The sequence below is a fragment of the Adiantum capillus-veneris genome, chromosome 13, assembly GCF_014529385.1.
Source record: "Adiantum capillus-veneris isolate H3 chromosome 13, ASM1452938v2, whole genome shotgun sequence".
Classification (NCBI taxonomy): domain Eukaryota; kingdom Viridiplantae; phylum Streptophyta; class Polypodiopsida; order Polypodiales; family Pteridaceae; genus Adiantum; species Adiantum capillus-veneris.
The window spans coordinates 130,278,377-130,296,365 of record NC_140943.1 but is presented as its reverse complement, the minus strand read 5'-3'; the positions used below and the strand labels follow the sequence as shown (position 1 = coordinate 130,296,365).

General features: G+C 42.9%; 1 protein-coding gene across 1 annotated transcript in view; it reads left to right on the top strand.

Annotated features, from left to right (window-relative positions):
* The window catches only part of LOC147444874 (COBRA-like protein 1), a 63,390-nt gene extending 48,433 nt beyond the window's left edge, over positions 1 to 14,957 (top strand). Inside the window, exons 2-7 of the mRNA XM_086528154.1 lie at positions 2,971 to 3,001; positions 12,025 to 12,108; positions 12,423 to 12,906; positions 13,134 to 13,296; positions 13,610 to 13,884; positions 14,490 to 14,957. Of these exons, the coding sequence (XP_086384280.1) occupies positions 2,971 to 3,001; positions 12,025 to 12,108; positions 12,423 to 12,906; positions 13,134 to 13,296; positions 13,610 to 13,884; positions 14,490 to 14,779 (1,327 nt within the window). The 3' untranslated portion in view covers positions 14,780 to 14,957. The remainder of the gene's footprint in view (positions 1 to 2,970; positions 3,002 to 12,024; positions 12,109 to 12,422; positions 12,907 to 13,133; positions 13,297 to 13,609; positions 13,885 to 14,489) is intronic.
* Positions 14,958 to 17,989: the final 3,032 nt, after the last annotated feature.

Sequence of the window (17,989 nt, the reverse complement as noted above, 5' to 3'; positions counted from 1 at the left end):
ATCAATGAGCAACTTATTTCTACAGGTGAAGTCATTTCAGACAGTTCCCTTGTGCATACTGTTCTTGATGCCTTACCAGATTCTCACCAAACTTTTGCTAGTACTTGAAGACTTATGACCCAAGGAAATCCTGAAGTTGTCAAGTTTTATGCATTATGCACATTGTTGTTGCAAGAGTCACTTCCTAGGAAAAAGAGGACTAGGTAGCGTGCAGTTGTAGGCTTTTATTGCTTCTCAAAGAAAGGGTGGTAATAGCAATGCAGCCACATTGTATGGTTCTGCTGCAAGTGGCAAAAATTCTGTTCCTAATGCTTCTGCTAGCAACAATTTGTCTCGAAACTCTGGTGATAAGGGCAAGATAAAGATGTGTTGCCATTATTGTAAAGCAAATGATCACTTGATCAAGCAGTGTCCTAAGTTGAAGGCCAAAGAGGCTAAGAAGAAAGAGGGTGGTTCCACTGCAAATGTTGGTTCCACTACAAATGCAGCCATTGTTGAGTCTTCTGTGAAAGGAGACTGTGATGCTGATGTTGATGCATAATTGGCTTTTAGTGTAGAGTACACTTAGAATCCTGCTGTCCATGATGCATACTTGTGAGTTGCTCCAGATTCACATGTGTGGTATTTCGACAGTGGTGCTACAAAGCACATTACCTCACATCGTGAATTGTTCACCTCTCTCGAGTCTGTCCCTCATGGGAATTCAGTCACTTGCGCCAACAATGCCTCTTATCCGGTTCACGGAGTTGGAAAGATTGTGCTTATTGCTGCAAATGGCAGTTCTTTCACACTTGTTGATGCACTTTATGTACCTGGGATCAAGAAGAATCTCTTATCTGTATCCACACTTGCTAGACTTGGACTTGTAGTCAAATTTCTGGATGACAGATATATAGTTCATGATCTCAGTTTTGGTGATGAAATTGTTGCATCTGGCCTTTTGTGCTGTGGGCTGTATAAGCTCACTTTGCATGACAAGTGTGGAAATTTTCTTGCAAATGCTGTTGCAGATTCAAGGGCTATTTCAGATGCAAAACTTTGGCATGCACGTTTCGGCCATCTGAATTTTTCCAGTTTGCTACGTTTGCAGAAATCTGATATGGTTGCTTCTTTGCCGCCTCTTGAAGCACTTGTAAAACATGTTTGTGAAGGCTGTATTTTGGGTAAGATGCAGCGTTTTAAGTTTCCAAAGGATGGTTCAGTTCGGGCCACATGCAGGTTGCAGTTTGTGCATAGTGATGTTTGTGGGCCCATGCAAACTCCGTCCTTGGGCAATTAGCTTTACTTCGTTTCATTGATGATTACTCCAGGCATGCATGGGTATTTCCGCTTAAAGCAAAGTCCCAAGTTTTTATGTGCTTCAAACAATTTTTGGCTATGGCTGAAAATGTCGAAATGTACTATGGGCACCCTCCGTTCCGATCGAGGGGGGGAGTATATGTCTCATGAATTCAATGCATTTCTGGCTAGTCGTGGGATAAAACACCAATGTAGAGTGCCTTACACACCTCAGCAAAATGGTGTTGCTAAGAGGAAAAACATGTCACTTATGGAAATGGCACGATGTATGGTCAAAAGTCAAGCTTTGCCACATTCTTTTTGGCTTGAGGCCATCATGTGTGCCACTTATGTACTAAACAGGTGTCCTACGAAAGCTTTGCAGTCTATTAATCCATATTAAGCATGTCATGATAGAAAGCCTTCTATTGAGCACATGCGTGTTTTTGGATGTTTGGTATATGCTTTGGTGCCACAAACACAGCGCAGAAAATTGGATGATAAGGCTGTCAACTGTATTTTTGTTGGTTATAGTGCTGAAAGCAAAGGTTACAAGTTGTATCATCCGCAAACAAAACGTATTCTAGTTTCACAGGATGTAGTGTTTGTGGAAGATTTTGTTCAGCCCTTGCTGTCATGTAATAGAGACAGTAATGTAAGCTCACAAGACATTTATGACACTTTGTTGCCTCTTTTCAGTGGTGGAAATACGAATGTAAGTTCCAATGAGGAAAATGTACAGCCTATGGGGGTTTCTGAAAATGTTACAAATCAGCCTATTACTGATGTAGATGTACATGATGTACTTGATGAGGAAAGGGCTAAAAATGAGCAGGCTAGAGGTTTGCCAAAATGGCTGGTGCACACTTTGCGTGACATTAAATTGGAAGCACCTTTGTCTAGTCGTACTCGTTCAGGCTCTTGCCATGCATCTTATGCATCAGATTGTTATGCTTTGGCTGTGTCTAGCTTACATGATGTTGAGGAGCCTTTGTCTTTTGATGAAGCACATAATTCAGAAAATTGCATGGCTGCCATGTAATCAGAATATGATGCACTTATAGAAAATGACACATGGACTTTATGTGATTTGCCTCCTGGCAAAAAGGCCATTGGTACGAAGTGGGTTTACAAGTTGAAGCGCAAGCCGGATGGTGAGATCGATTGCCATAAGGCTCGACTTGTTGCAAAGGGTTATGCATAGCAAAAAGGCATAGATTATGAAGAGACCTTTGCTCCCACTTGTTGTATGACTACTGCGCGTTTTCTATGTGCATTGGCAACTCATTTTGGTTGGGATGTACATCAATCAGACATTCTTACTGCTTTTTTGAATGGTGACATATTTGAGGAAGTTTATGTAATGCAGCCTCGCGGTTTTGTCATAAAAGGACAAGGGGACAAAGTGTGCAAATGTAAGAAGGCTTTGTATGGGTTGAAGCAATCTCCTCGTGCTTGGTATGAGAAAGCTGACACTCATTTGATCAAACGAGGCTTTTGTAAAACAGTCCAACAGAAAGCACACTGTATGTAAATCATGAGGGTGATGTACTTCTCATTGTGGTTCTTTATGTCGATGATTTTCTAAGCAATGGACCAAATGAGAGACATATTGCTGAATTTAAGGCTAATTTGAATGCTACTTTCAAGATGAAAGATTTGGGGCTGTTGCATCATTACTTGGGTATACAGTTTAAGCAGTGTGATGGTGGTATTGCCTTGTGTCAAAAAAGTTACATAGAGTCATTGCTATGTAAGTTCGGACTTGAGGATTGCAAACCTATTGCCACTCCCATGGAAACGGGTTTGAAGTTGAGTCTACATGATGCTGGCAGATGTTCAGTTTGTAGTCTCACAAGTCAACAGATTTATGCATAGCCCAGGGTCTAAGCATTGACAGGCTGTCAAGAGGATTTTCCGCTACGTTAGTGGCACTTTACATCTTGGCTTGTTTTATCCCAAGGGGGGATCATTGCTGCGAGACTTACATGCTTTTTCGGACTCAGATTGGGCTAGTTGTTTTGACACGCGAGTGTCCACAAGTGGTTTTTGTTTCATGCTTGGCAGTTCATGTATATCATGGTTGAGCAAGAAGCAACGTACTGTGGCCACTTCGAGTTGTGAGGATGAGTACCGGGCAGTCTTCAGAGCTACGGTTGAGTGTGTATGGCTCAGACGCCTTATGGCTGATTTGGGTGTTGGACAGGAGACTGCCAACACTATCTACACTGAAAATCAGAGCGCATTGGCAGTTGCAAGGAACCCAGTTTTTTAGTCTCGCACAAAGCACATTGAGGTGCATTACCACTATGTCAGGGAGAGGCTCTCAGCAGGAGAGATCTGCTTGGCTTATGTGCCAACACAGGACAACCTTGCAGATCTTTTCACAAAGGCATTGTCTCGTGAGAAGCTTGAAGCTTTCCGCAAAGCTTTGGGCTTACTCCCCTTTGTGAACGGATCATGTCCTCAGGGCATGTCACTTCCCTTTACTCATGTGCCAGCTCTTGTTCACCGCATCACTCTAGGGGGGCTTTGCTACCATATACATGTGGTAGTGATGTGTGTGAACACAATAGGACCACCGGGGCATTTTTCCCTCTTTATGAGGTTTTTCCCCCCGTGCATAGTATATACACCCATCACTCTAGGGCTATCTATCTTTCCATTGCACACTAAGCAACACACTCTCTATTGTGTGCCTTGAGCCGCGATCCAAATTTGGTCACATATGTGGATGAAACTTTGGAGATAATTTTGCCATATTGTTTTCTAGGCCCAAGTTGGATTGATCCCTATAACTAGAATGTGTTGACTTTTGTTGATCTGATGCTTTGAGGTTGAGGTTTATGCCCAAGGCTAGCTACCTATCCAATTTCATTGCACATGGAGCCCATTTGACCCCCTAAGTGAGCTTGCAAAATTTGCCTAGTTGGTAAGTATTGTAGGGCTCCTTTTTGCACCACTAAGCATAGCATAACTTCATATTCATTTGTAACTTTCCTGAATGCTTTGAAATTGCACAAATACTGAAATTGAAACAATCTTACAGTAATTCCTTGATACATCGAAGACATTAGTGTTTGCAGATAACATGGACTTTGAATCTGCCAAAATTTCCCCTCAGGTAGATGGATCAAGATCCATGTTCTAGAGCCAAATCATACCAAACTTGGGGGGAAGGTTCTTGATTAGACCCCTAAGCTATTGGTCACATTATTTTGGAGTTTAGTTCAAATTTTTATTGTCTCAATCAAAATGACCATTTGTAGCGTGACTTTCTAATTCTCTAGGGTTTTAGGGTTTATTTGAGTCCATTTCTCCCCAAACTTGCATGGTAATATCCGCTAACTGAGATTTAGCTGTTGGTCAATTTTTGCAAGATTTTGACAGTGTTGGTACATGGATCATGATGATAGCTCATCTTTGCCTTCTTCTCTATTATTCTAGATATGCTAAAAGTTTGCTCGTAGGGTAAGTTTTTAGCATAGCTCATAGGGTAAGCACACTATAAAAGATTATCTCTTTGCTTAAAAAATACTTCTATCTACCTTCATCTACCTCCATCACCACAATTCTTTTCTCCACTTGGGTCTTTAGTACTTAGGAAGGAGGGTTACACCATGTTTGAATCATGAAGCTCACAATTTTCATGGGTTCGAGGAATCTCCAGAAGAGCACAAACTTGTATTGTAATCAGAGCTCTCATTAACATAATTATAATACAAAGTCCTTTTGGAGGGGGGGCAACTAATGTGTTTTTCTCTTCAAGTTATGTTTCATGATTTGATGTTTTAATGCGTAAATGATGCAATGAAATAAGCCCTAGACTACCTATGGCTCTCCTCTAAAGTATCCTCTTAATGGAAAACCTTCCTTTCATTTACTATTTTTGTTGCACGATTACATGAAAGTACTAGATAATCTAACACTCCTTGTATGCATGTACACACTAACTTGTGTGTGTGTGTGTGTGTGTGTGTGTGTGTGTGTGTGTGTGTGTGTGTGTGTGTGTGTGTGTGTGTGTGTGTGTGTGTGTGTGCACGCATGCACCTGCACATATGTGTGCATTCGATGCTTGATTCGTGAGTGTGTGCACTTGCATTGGTAGAGGGATTGTGTTGATTGTAGTTTAAGATTGAGTGTGTGCTATGGTAGGTTTCTCCGATAGCCTTCTGTGTCTTGAAGATGAGATTGTGTTTGGTAGGTTTCTCCCATAGCCTTCTATGTCTTGAAGATTAGCTTGTGTTTGGTTGTGTTGTGAGTACCATGCATAAGTGTTGATTCCCATACACTTTGGATGGTCGCTTGAAGGCCCTGTTCAAGTAGAGGTCACCACATTGAGACATTATTCTCTTCAAATTGTGTGTGCTAGGAACGCTACAATGGTTACACAAATACTTTCTTGCCTTTTCAATTCAATTTTAATACCTTGCATAGACAAATGGGAGCATGAGAGGGAGGAAAAGGAAGAGAAAACAAGAAATAGAGGAAGAGAGGGGAGAACTAAACCTTAGGGATCCTCTCTTAACTCTGCTTTGTTTAGGAATTTTTTGTTGTTTTCTATGTCTCTCTTCTTTTTTTCCTTTGATTGTCGAGACAAAAATCGAAAAAAGGAAGAAAACGGTATAACAAACTTTACACACGCACACACACACGCAAAAGGTATGCTATAGAGAAAATGGATGGATGGATGGATGGAGAGAGAGAGAGAGAGAGAGAGAGAGAGAGAGAGACGTTGTGTGTCGATGTGAAAAAAAAAAATGATATTGGATATGTGAGTTTGTTAAATTAGAAAACCAAAGTCTAAGAATAATAGGGAATGGAAAGATATAAAAAGATAAAAGACTAGCTGAGATTTTCAAAACATGCAAAAAAATCTCAAACAGAACGGGCATATCCAAAGATCAAGCCCGGCAAGACAAGTAGCCAATCGATGAGTGATTAAGCACTTGAAGCGTGACTATGAACAAAGGTTCCAAATATAGTCAAAACTGGTCCCATTGAAACTTGAAAATGAGTGCACATAGGCACCAATCAATGACAATCAAGGGACCCAATGTATAAGCACACACCTAATAATGCAAAATATGCCACCAACTCACACACTCACACTCACACTCACACACAACCAAAAATCAACACAATGTGGAAATCAACAATCAACGTGTATTTATGACATGCACATAGAAGGCTTCATGCACTATAAGTGCTCGTACAAAAGCTTTATTGACATCTCTCTTTTTCTTTAATCTTACAACTTCATGCAAATTTTTGAGATGTCACACACTGTGCAATGTGCACATATTTTTCAATATAATTTTTACACAAAAAAAAAGAAAAGAAAAGAAAACTAGAGTTAATCTAGAAAATAACATATAATTTCAACAAGCACAAACATGCCCCTCCAATGTGGTCGAAAATTGTGTGAGTCAAAAGTTGTGTGAAAATGCCAAGATAATTGACGTTGACAAAATACTACCCGCTCTCTTGTTGTCTTTCACTTTCTACTAGCTTGCGCGACCCGCCTACCGGCAGGTCTCGCTCGTTCTTACTATGACACGAATTAAACTAATTTAATGATACTTGATTACATGATGTCAATTGCTTCACTCCATGTTGGGTGCAAGAGAGAGAGATGGGGAGGGAGAAGATATCGTGCAAGTTATTGTGCATTTTCATTTATGCTTGCAAACATTTCATACGGATTTTCTTTTCTCTCTCTACCTTCAATGAGAGAGAGAGAGAGAAGTGAAAAATCCCCAGAGCTCCTTGGCCCTACCCAAGTTGGGCATATCCTATAATCAATGCACTCCTTGAGGCATATCCCACAATTAGTGCATGTCAATAGACGACATCTTGGACAGGAAGCTCCTAAAGTATGTTCTGTGCTTTATGAAGTGCACCACATTAGGCATACATGTCAACCAAGGTAGTGCAAAGCATGATGACCAAGGTAGTGCCAAGCACGATATTTTGTTTCAAAAACTACTGAGTAACAATATCATCCCGAATTCTTTGTCCATATTACCATCTTGTGTAATGCCACATGCCTTCAAGGTGCAAGTGTACCTGATCGCATTTGGAGAGATGCCCTCTCTCTACAAACGTTAAAAAAAGATCTTTCTCTTCCTTACCTAACCTTGTTGCATCGATGCACTCCTTGAGATAACATTGCATCATGAGAGATGCCCTCTCTCTGCATTAGCTCAAAACAACCTAGAGCGTATGCATTTCGATAGACACCCTCACTTAACAGCCGCTGAAAAATGCCCGGCCTTGCCCAAGTTGGGGCATATCTTGCAATAAATGCATTCCTTGAGACAAGATTGCGTCCTGAGAGATGCCCTCTCTTTGCATCAGCTAAAAACAGCCTACGACGTATGTGATTGCATTTGGATAAACACCCTCGCTTCGCATCCGCTAAAAAACGCCCAGAGCTCCTTAGCCCTGCCCAAGTTGGACATATCCTGCAATCAGTGCACTCCTTGAGACAACATTGCATCATGAGAGATGCCCTCTCTCTGCATGACCTAAAAACAGCCTACAACGTATGCGATTGCATTTGGATAGATACGCTCACTTCGCATCCGCTAAAAATGCCCAAAGCTCCTTGGTCCTGCCCAAGTTGGACATATCTTGCAATCAGTGCATTCCAAGAGACGACATCCCGAACAATAAGCTCCTCAAGCACTTTTGGTGCTTTATGAAGTGAACCACATTTGGCGTACATCTCGACCAAGGTAGTGCCAAGCACGACGTCGCATCTGCTGAAAATGGTGGAGAGGCGCTCCTTGGCCCTGCCCAAGTTGGTGGGCATATCCCGCAATGAGGCATGAGAAGTAGAGATCCTAGAATGCAACCACCACATTCGAAAGGGAAAGTGAAAAAAGCTGAAATGTAGCAGCAGGGACTCGAGAGCTCATTGGCCGTGGAGTTTCCATGCTGAAGGGATCTGTTCGTGTAGGTTGAATTTTCTCATCACGAGTGATGTCTACGCTCTGCTTGGGCACAAAAGGGTTTGTTATGTAGATCTTTTAAAGCTGGGTCGACGGAATAGATGGCAAGTTCTTTATGTTAATCTCTGCAGTTGGGCACCATCTTAGGCAATGGTCACGCGAGGCTTAGTTATCAGTTATTTGAACAAATAACTAAGCCTCATTCTTGGTCACACGCAGAAGGGAGCATTAAATGAGTTACTAAGCCTACACTTTGTAACTATGCCAATTTTGGCATAGTTGTCAAGTTCAAGGCATAGTTGGGAGGATGAATAAATAACTAAGCTTCGCGTGACCATGGAAGAGGCTTAGTTATTCATTTAATGCTTTGTCTTTGCATAGTTGGCATAGTTATTAATAACTAATAACTAAGCCTCGTGTGACCATACCCTTACTCGTTGTGAAGGTTGTTGCATGGCAGAATTCAACGTGGTTTTGAGCGCCAAATTTTAGAAGGGTTGAGGGGGTACATAGCTCCTTGTCTGTCCGACTCTCTGCCCATGTTGGGCATATCTTGCAATCAATGCATCCCACACTCTAGGCCTTTTCCACTTGTGCAATTGAGATTTCTTGAGAGGCCTTCCTTCGACCTCTTCCTCGGTCTGCTCTTGTCCAATTCAAAAGCACCCTTTGAAACCTACTCTACTCACAAAGCCTATTAGGTTGTTCTTTAGCTTTTTTAGATGCAACCATGTCAAGACTTCGTGTGCATTTTTTCGAAGATGATGTCCAAGAACCTTGAGAAAACGGGGTCCAGGGCCTAAAATTAACACCTATTTTTTCCCGCAAAGGCTATTTTGTCTCTCAGAGTAGGTGCTTCAAATGTGATTTAACATGCTAGAATCTCGAAATTGCAATATATGACAAATTAAACTTACACTATATATGGCAAATTATGTAAGCTGATTGAATTACATAAAGGATACAAAAGGGGGCTTGGAAAATTGCCTGTCAAAAGAAATTGTCAATGTCAACCCTTCGTTAGTTATTTAGTTGGTTATAGAGAGAGAGAGTGAGAGAGAGAGAGAGAGAGAGAGTGTTACATTAATGTGGGGTCTTGTCTAAGGTTAAGCTTGATCACAATCACAACGTTGACCAAAGCAAGGTTGCAGTGTTTTCGCCATGAAGGGGGGAGGGGAATTGGCGGCTCGACGATGGCAGTCTCTCTCTCTCTCTCTCTCTCTCTCTCTCTCTCTCTCTCTCTCTCTCTCTCTCTCTCTCTCTCTGTGATCACCATGTGATACAGTGGGCCGCCTACCTCAAGGTGGTCAAGCATGGTCAGCAAAGGGCTTTCCCCCCACTTGGCAAGAGCAAGAGGTCGCGTCCGCAGGAAGTAGTAGCCCCTAATGTGGAGATAACAAAGGGTTGTTGGAAATAAGGATGCCTCCATATTCAATGTAGTCTTTGCACCGTCCGCTACGTGATAGTCCTCGCTTGCATTGTCACAAATGTGAAGCTCCTCCAAGATACGGCCGCGGCAATAATTTTGGGCGATGAGTGTAAGAAGCAAAAGCCAGCTTGATCTCAAACCTTTATCAAGATCAGTGAATTGCGAACCAATCCCAGAAGACCCCAAAGCGGGTGCAGTGCTGAGAAGGCCTCAATGCCAGGGTTGGTGAGGACGTCGAGAGCCAGGTTAAGAGCTGCTCTCTCTCTCTCTCTATGTCGCCAACGTTGGCTAGGACCCTCTCTCTCTCTCTCTCTCTCTCTCTCTCTCTCTCTCTCTCTCTCTCTCTCTCTCTCTCTCTCTCTCTCTCAGTCGCCTAGCCAGCCCTCCCTCTCTCTCTCTCTCTGTCACCAACGCTGGCTAGGACCCTGGATACGCATGTTTGAGCGGAGGCTGCGGGTGATTGTAGTACCTAGAGAGAGAGCAGCTATACCTGCACGTTTCTCTCTCTCTCTCTCTCTCTCTCTCTCTCTCTCTCTCTCTCTCTAACTGCGCTCGCACTGTTCTCAGTGTTACCGGATCAGCTACAGAGCCACACTATCGGATGAGGTAAACTGTGCCACGTGGCCCCTGAATGTCTATCTGCTTAATAGATAGTATAGCTACTCCACGAGAACCCTGTTCAGCTCAACACCAAACGTTGCTCTTCTTGTGCGCGAAGCGTATCATCGTTCAAGAGTCTAGTAATAACTTCTTCCCTTTCACTTTCTATACTCCCCAAGAACCCTACTCAATTCAACACCAAACATTGCTCTTCTTGTGCACAAAACGTATCATCGTCGTCGAGAGTCTAGTAAATAACTTCTTCTTTTTCACTTTCTATACTCCTCGAGAACCTTGCTCAGCTCAACACCAAACGTTGCTCTTCTTGTGCACGAAACGTATCATCGTACGAGAGTCTAGTAAATAACTCAAAATTTTATGAAAATTGTCAAGGTCCATGGTCGGGGTTAATTATTCTATGCCGTTCATTTGGTTGCTGCCGTAATGTGCCCACTGCACCTATTCAATCTATGCCACCTTAGCAACCGTAATCACCTCCACCATCTGCCAACCATTACGTGGCACGGAAGAGTCTCATAACCCTATTATTATGGGCGCTGACATGTTGAGTTCTGCAACCTTCATTGTCATGGGCCCCCAACTTTGACGGTCGGAAATGGTCCATGGGTGTTCATTCTCTGCAATATTGCAACCGTGGATTGTCATGCGAACGCAATATTATTCACTAAGGAACCATTATGGGGTACCCAATCCTAGAAATTCCAAAAATCGTGGATTTATTTGAAGTGGAAAAGCGAAGGGTTTACTTTGGAAGGAAAAAGGAAAGGGAGAGGGAGCGCATGGTGGCGAGTCAGCAAGGTGTGTTTGGGTTGGTTTTTTTTGTTTTTTGTGTGGGGGGCGGGGGGGCGGGGGGGGGGGGGGGTGAGCGCCGACGCAGCCTGTTGCATGCAGAGCCGAGGACATAATTTTTTCTGTAAATTAAAGTTGGCGATGAGGGCAGCAACTGCGAGATGCTTAGGTGGTCAAGACGTATGCTTCAGCTTGTGGGCACCAGCGTTCAAGTTGCACTTTTGCACGAACATGGCAGTTTTGCTTGAGGGTCTATCGGATGATGCCCTAGATTCGGGCTGATAAGATTACGAAGCTCCCAGTAGTAGGTAGGATCCCCCCTTTAAAAAAAAATATTGTTTAGGAACATAAAAACTTTGTTTTCCTTTTTGGGGTTCCCCCCTTGAATTTGACGGAGATTTCTAGCACAAAATTCAAATGCTGCTTGTCCTCTTTTACACTTGTCCATTCGCCTGCGCAGGAGCTCTTGTTACTAAGCCAGTCGTTTCTGCAAATCGCAGCAAATCTCTTCAGGTGCCCTCCTCGCCTGCTAATCAGAAGCTTCCATTTTACCATGGCCCACGTTGTCAGCGGCTTCTACGCAGCTTTGGGTTTCCTCCTTTTCTGCTTCTTTCCTTCCTCAGGTAGAGAGAGAGAGAGAGAGAGAGAGAGAGAGAGAGGTTCTTGAAGGGGTGAAAATGACATATCATTTTCTGCTTGAATTAACTCCTGAATGTGCCCATCAACATCCCTAAAAGTGATGGGTTTAGTGTGCAAATTTTCTTTTGATATTAGAACTTGTGAACCCATGAGAAGAGGAAACATGTGTAGTTGTAATCAAAACCCTTGTTTAGAGCAGAGCCTTGTATAGTCACATGGTTATGGCAATGTGACGGTCTTTATTACTTGGAGAGAGTCTGTGTCAGAGTCAGAAACTTTTTTGGTTTTCTTAACTTCTATTTCCTTTTCTAGCCAGATGCTTATGATCCTCTGGACCCGAATGGCAACATCACCATCGTATGGGACATAATGACTTGGACGGATGATGGGTACATGGTAATCACCTTTGCTAAGGACATACCTTGCTTGAGCTAATGTATGCTATATTTAGACACTCCATGTCACATGTGTTCAAGGCCAAATTAGAAAACCGGATATCTGTAGATTTTTCATGAATATAACACACACTTTTCTAGTTTCGTATTTGTCAGTGACAACCCCCAGGTAGTGGACACATATTATTGCTATGTTGGTGTGCGTGTGCAAAATTACTGTCCTTAGCATGAGAACAATGTTTGTTTTGTGCTCATTTCGATAAGAATGCTTTTTAAAATGTGCTAATTTGGCAGGACTGCTCTTTAATGTTGTAGGCAAGTGTGACAATCCATAACTATCAGAAATACCGGCATATCGAGCCACCAGGATGGAGATTGGGATGGCATTGGAGAGGGGAAGAAATAATATGGACCATGGGTGGGGCAGAGGCAGAGATGCAAGGTGATTGTTCCCTTATTGTACTTCAAGACAAACCGCATAATTGTGAGCGTGCTCCCAAGGTGGTGGACCTCTTCCCGGGCCAGACATCAGCAACCTTCGATCCCAATAACCCTGTTGGCATGGTTGCCAATTGTTGTAAGGGTGGAGTTATTGCCCCATTAGAACAAGACCCATCGCATGCACTGGCCTCTTTTCAGATGAAAGTTGGCTTGACAGGGAATAGCAAATCCTCCATCAATTTTCCTGTTAACTTCAGTTTAGAGGCGCCTGGGCCAGGCTACTCGTGTGGACTGCCTGCAACGGCGCGTCCCACTCTGATCCCAGACACGGATGGCCGAAGGCATACCCAAGCTATGTGTGAGTGCAACTTTGGCCCTACAAGGCAAATTTTACCCTGTGCACATTATTTTTGTCATGCATGTGCTCACCATGGTGCATTCTGTGCTTACGGTTGTATGCACTCTTGCAACAGTATGCTCATCAAAGTATGCCTGGGATGTGTACGTTTGTATGAGCGGAACATGCATCCATTCTTTTGTTGTGAAAGTCCTTGTGCAAGGCTGAATTTGTAACCTTACCTACAGTGACATGGAAGATTACCTGCACATACTCAAAATTTATTGCAACGGATGAGCCAAGCTGCTGTGTCTCTCTCTCATCATTCTACAGCGAAGTAATTACACCTTGTGGAACATGCGCATGTGCTTGTAGTGAAAGCCCCAGGAGCAACGATGGATGCGTCAATGGGTATGCAGATTCTTGATCGTTTCATGATTGAAGAGCTTTTCAAATTGGCTTTTGTTGTCAAATTTCAAGAATGTGAGCATATGTTTCCAAACCTTTTGGTTGCACACAGAACAGGCGAAAAAGGCATTTGGTTGCATTTGACCCAACCCACTATAATATGTGCATTTGCTGAATTGGGTTGCATTCATTCTATTGAAAAATGATTTTAGAATAATAGTTGAATAAATGAATAAATCTTATTGTCATCACTCACTATCTTTATCAATCTATACCACTATTGATCGATAAGCTATGTATATTGTGAACATGGCAGGAGTTCTATCAAACAAGTAATCATGGAGACCCAAAACCTCATGGAGCCCGTCGTACCAGTGCTAGAATGTACCGATGACATGTGCCCAATTCGCATTCACTGGCATGTCAAGCAAAATTATGTTTCATACTGGCGAGTGAAGCTTACTGTTTTGAACAGAAATTATGCTCAAAACTACTCCAATTGGAATGTTGTAGCACAGCATCCCAATGTCCGCAACTTGTCACAAGTTTTCAGTTTTAATCACAAATTACTTACTCCTTATGATACCCCAAGTAAGTGCCTCTCTCTCTCTCTCTCTCTCTCTCTCTCTCTCTCTCTCTCTCTCTGGTCGGATAGATCTGTAAGGTCTCTTGAGATAGTTTCCTACGACGTTAAAATTCTCTTCTTCTTCTTCTTCTCCCTGTGTGTGTGTGTGTGTGTGTGCGCGCGCGCGGCGCGCGTGTGCAAGAAAAGGAGGGCTTGGAACCCTTTGTATTACGTCATCAAATTACAGGCCCGAAGGCAGAACAATACGGCAGTGAAAAAACCTTTGAAATATCCAATGACTACAAACCATTGGAGAAACACTGCCATCTATGCAGAGTTACAAAAGATGGGTGATACATCAAAAGCTAGGAGCAGAGGAGTAATGGAAAAAGGTAGCAAAGAGCTGAAGCAGAAACAGGGTACCCAGACCTCAACAAGGAGGCGGAAAACTCCACCAAAGAATTTCCAATATCCAGCTCCGGCGCTCCAATACCTAATGACGCTGTTGCCTCATCTCTCTCTCTCTCTCTCTCTCTCTCTCTCTCTCTCTAGGAATAGCCTTCATTTTTATAAGCTTGTTGAAGCTTGAGTTACCTTGTTCATGTTACATAAGTGAGAATGCCATATGCAGGTGATGTGGTACTGTTATGGGGCATACCATGGTACAATGACGTACTAATGAATGCAGGGGAGGGTGGGAATGTGCAGACGGAAATGCTATTTCACAAGGACCCAGAGATGTTCACTTTCAGCAATGGCTGGCCATTTCCTCATAAGATATACTTCAATGGTCATGAGTGTGTATTGCCATTACCAAACTCTTACCCAGCTCTTCCAAGTGCATCATCGACGGTTGGGACATCGACACGTCTTGTTTTCGGACTCCTCATTGCTGCTATCTTCATGTTAAAGGGCAGATAATTACTCAAACCTGTCTAAAAACTAACATGTAGAGCAACATTACAGGTAATAACACGCCAAGGTACGTTGGTCACGCATACGTTGGAAATCAGTCAAGGTGGTTTTGTACAATCAGGACATTCACAGTGTATGGGAAACTAGTCCTCTTGTGAAAGATTGGTAGCATGAAGCCTTCACCTTCTCTGGTTGCCTAAAAGTTATGCTAGCAATATTCCATCGACAAGCAACATGGAGGTGAAATATTTTGATATACTATGACAACCACAATAACAACAAAGCACCTCAAGCAACAAAAGAGAGAGAGAGAGAGAGAGAGAGAGAGAGAGAGAGAGAGAGAGAGAGAGAGAGAAGAGAAAAGAGGGTTTTAGAAAGGAAAAAAATAAGACCTCGTTTGTAGATAGGTTGGTGAAAGTGTCTTATCCATAAATGCATTCAATATCTCCTAATAGCTTCAAAAGATAGTGTAAAAATGATGGTGAATATTTCTCTTGTACCCACCAAAAGAAGTAAAAACTAGAGACATGCAAGGAGAAAGAGAATGATCATTACAAAATCCATACCGTAAAGCTCTTCGGTTCTTACATTGTTTGAGTTAGATTTTCTTGCAGTGTATTTCTTATCATTTGAGATAAATTTCTACATGATAAAAGCAAAGATTTACCTATGATATTAGTTGATAATGTGAAAACAAAGATTAGATAGAATAATGGAAACTTAGGACGAGTAGTGGATATTAGACAGATAGCCTCATTATGGTGGTGTATGTAGAGAACAGTGAGGGCCATTTCTAAATATGAGGATTTACCTACACAACCGTCGATAAGGGTGTTCAATACGTCGTGTTGTGTGTTACTACATAAAAATAATCATGTTTATTGGTTATAGGTGGGTGTCATATCGAATGCCTCGGGCTTCTACTTGTGTGAGCTATGCACACTGGATGCTACAACATGATAATCCCGAGTGGGATTTGATTTACAAAGACGATTTAGATCGTCCTAGTGCAGTTATCTAATCCAATGCCTAGGTATTAAAGAAAATGACGTAAGGTCAAAGACTAAAACAAAAAGTCTAAGAATGTCCAAACTAAAATCATCATCATCGTCATCGTCAAGTCCCGTGGATGCCCGGCATTGGGCGTCGTCGCAAAAAGTATTGCATTAGTCATGGAAGAGTTATGTGGATGTCCGCTTCTGTAAGTAGTGTCGGGGGGGGGGGGGGGGGGGGGGGGGGGGGACACTATTGTGGAGGTTTCAGATGCAGTAGAAAGGCGAGAAATGAAATGAAATAAAATGTTACATTAAACGCCTTCGAAGGCCAAAATTACATTTTGAGTCAAAACTGATACAATCAGTGTGAATCTAATCCAATGTTTGGATACTAAAATAAAATGAAGTAAAGTGTGAGACTCAAATTAAACCCTACAAGTGTCACACTAAAATTGTCATCATCATTGTCTATTCTCGTGAATGTCCGTCATCGGGTGTGTTTCTGAGAAAGTATTGTAGTGGTCGACCAAAGAGCGTCCGCAATGTCCGCCGCGGAAGGAGTCGTAGTGGGAGGGGGAAGAGAGATAGCGAAATGAAACGAAAGGTGATAATAACCGTCTGTAAAATGTGTATGGGAACAAATCCATACAGTCCTTAATCCTTGTGTATCTAATCCAATGTCTGGGTACAAAAATAAAATGAAGAAAAGTGAAAATAAAACCTCTTCAACTGCCTGCCCAAGAAATTGGAAGCACAGACGACCTGCTGTTGGTGGTGCACTGTCTAAACCAGATGGGAATGAGAATGTAGCTGATGAGAGTGCTATCTCTACACAAGAATCCAGTGGTGCAGAGGTTGCTAGCGGTACTGATGTGGTTATCCCGCCCGAAGGTGATAAAGATGCTCCTAGCGCATTAGTTTCAGATGATATTTTGAATGCAGCTCATGCCAATAGTGGACATTATAGTAAATACAAGTGATAGCCCTATGAAGGATGTTGAGGGTTTAAAGAGGAATGACTTGACTAGTGTGAATGTTGTTCCGTGTGTACAGGAATCTGTGAAGGAACCAGACGATGGCGCTCTTCATATTGGAATATCTGAAAAGGCAAAGGAAGAGCTTGTGGAAGAGGATACAAAGAAAGGTGGATTGCAAGGCTAGCTGGGAGGGGAATCTCTTGAGAGAATAGGTGCTCTATCAGAAGCATCCATGCAAGACGAAGGTGAATCTTTCGAGGCAATATGCGCAGCACCAGAAGTGCCCATGGTTGAAGCTCTTGAGGAGCTAGAAGTGCCGGTGCATGAAGAAACGCAATGCATTCCAGCGCAATCCGACTCAGGTGTGCAAGAAGAGTCTACAAATATTGAGATGTCTGAGGCTCATGAAGATTTGGCTGCAAACCAGGAGGTTTCCGATCCAAAGCTTCCCATAGCTGTAGTGGAGGCTCTTGAACTTTCAGAAGAGATAAAATGTGAGGATAGTGATCATCCTGATATGGTTGACACTGGGAACCTCAAGGAAGTTTTTGGAAGCAGAGAAGTAGACGGCAGTTAGCGGTCTACGCATGCACTATGCACCACAGCTAGAGGGAGGCACAGAACTATCTAGCCATGACATCGCTGCACTGTAGCATGTGGTAGAATTTTCCATAGCTAAAGCTGTGTGTCGATTGGCTATAGGAAGGGATAGCGAAAGATAGAGCCGTTGCATGTACTAGCCACTGGTGGAGGGCGTGGATGGTAGAAAGCGGCACTGAAAGGCTAATTAGACAGAGAAAGTGAGAGAGATTTAGGTGGACTGATGAGGAAAAAAAATCGACCGCCGCTTGTGTGGGTGTGTGGGTTGGCAGAAGACAGAAATATGGGCGCTATTGGCCGCGAAAGTGAGAGAGAGGGAGAGATAAAAATTTGGTTGGCAGCCGCGTTATTGCATGGAGGCGCCATTCTGAGGTCAATGATGTGCGGTCCTTTGTTATTAGTCAGAGCCGCCCTCTGCATGCCAAGATGAATGGCCAACGTTGCACACTCGACTCCTTAAGAGCTGTGAGAGCATGCAGACCCAGTGAACTCGTCGAAGAGTGGTGGATGAGAGTGAGATGGTTGGTGGCCGCGTTTTGCAGGGTCATTGTTCTGAGGTCGTTGGTGTGAGGCCATGACGTCCTCAACAAGTTTTTGAAGCAGAAGATTGCAGTTGGCAAGCTCTAATCACCACTGCTATTCGT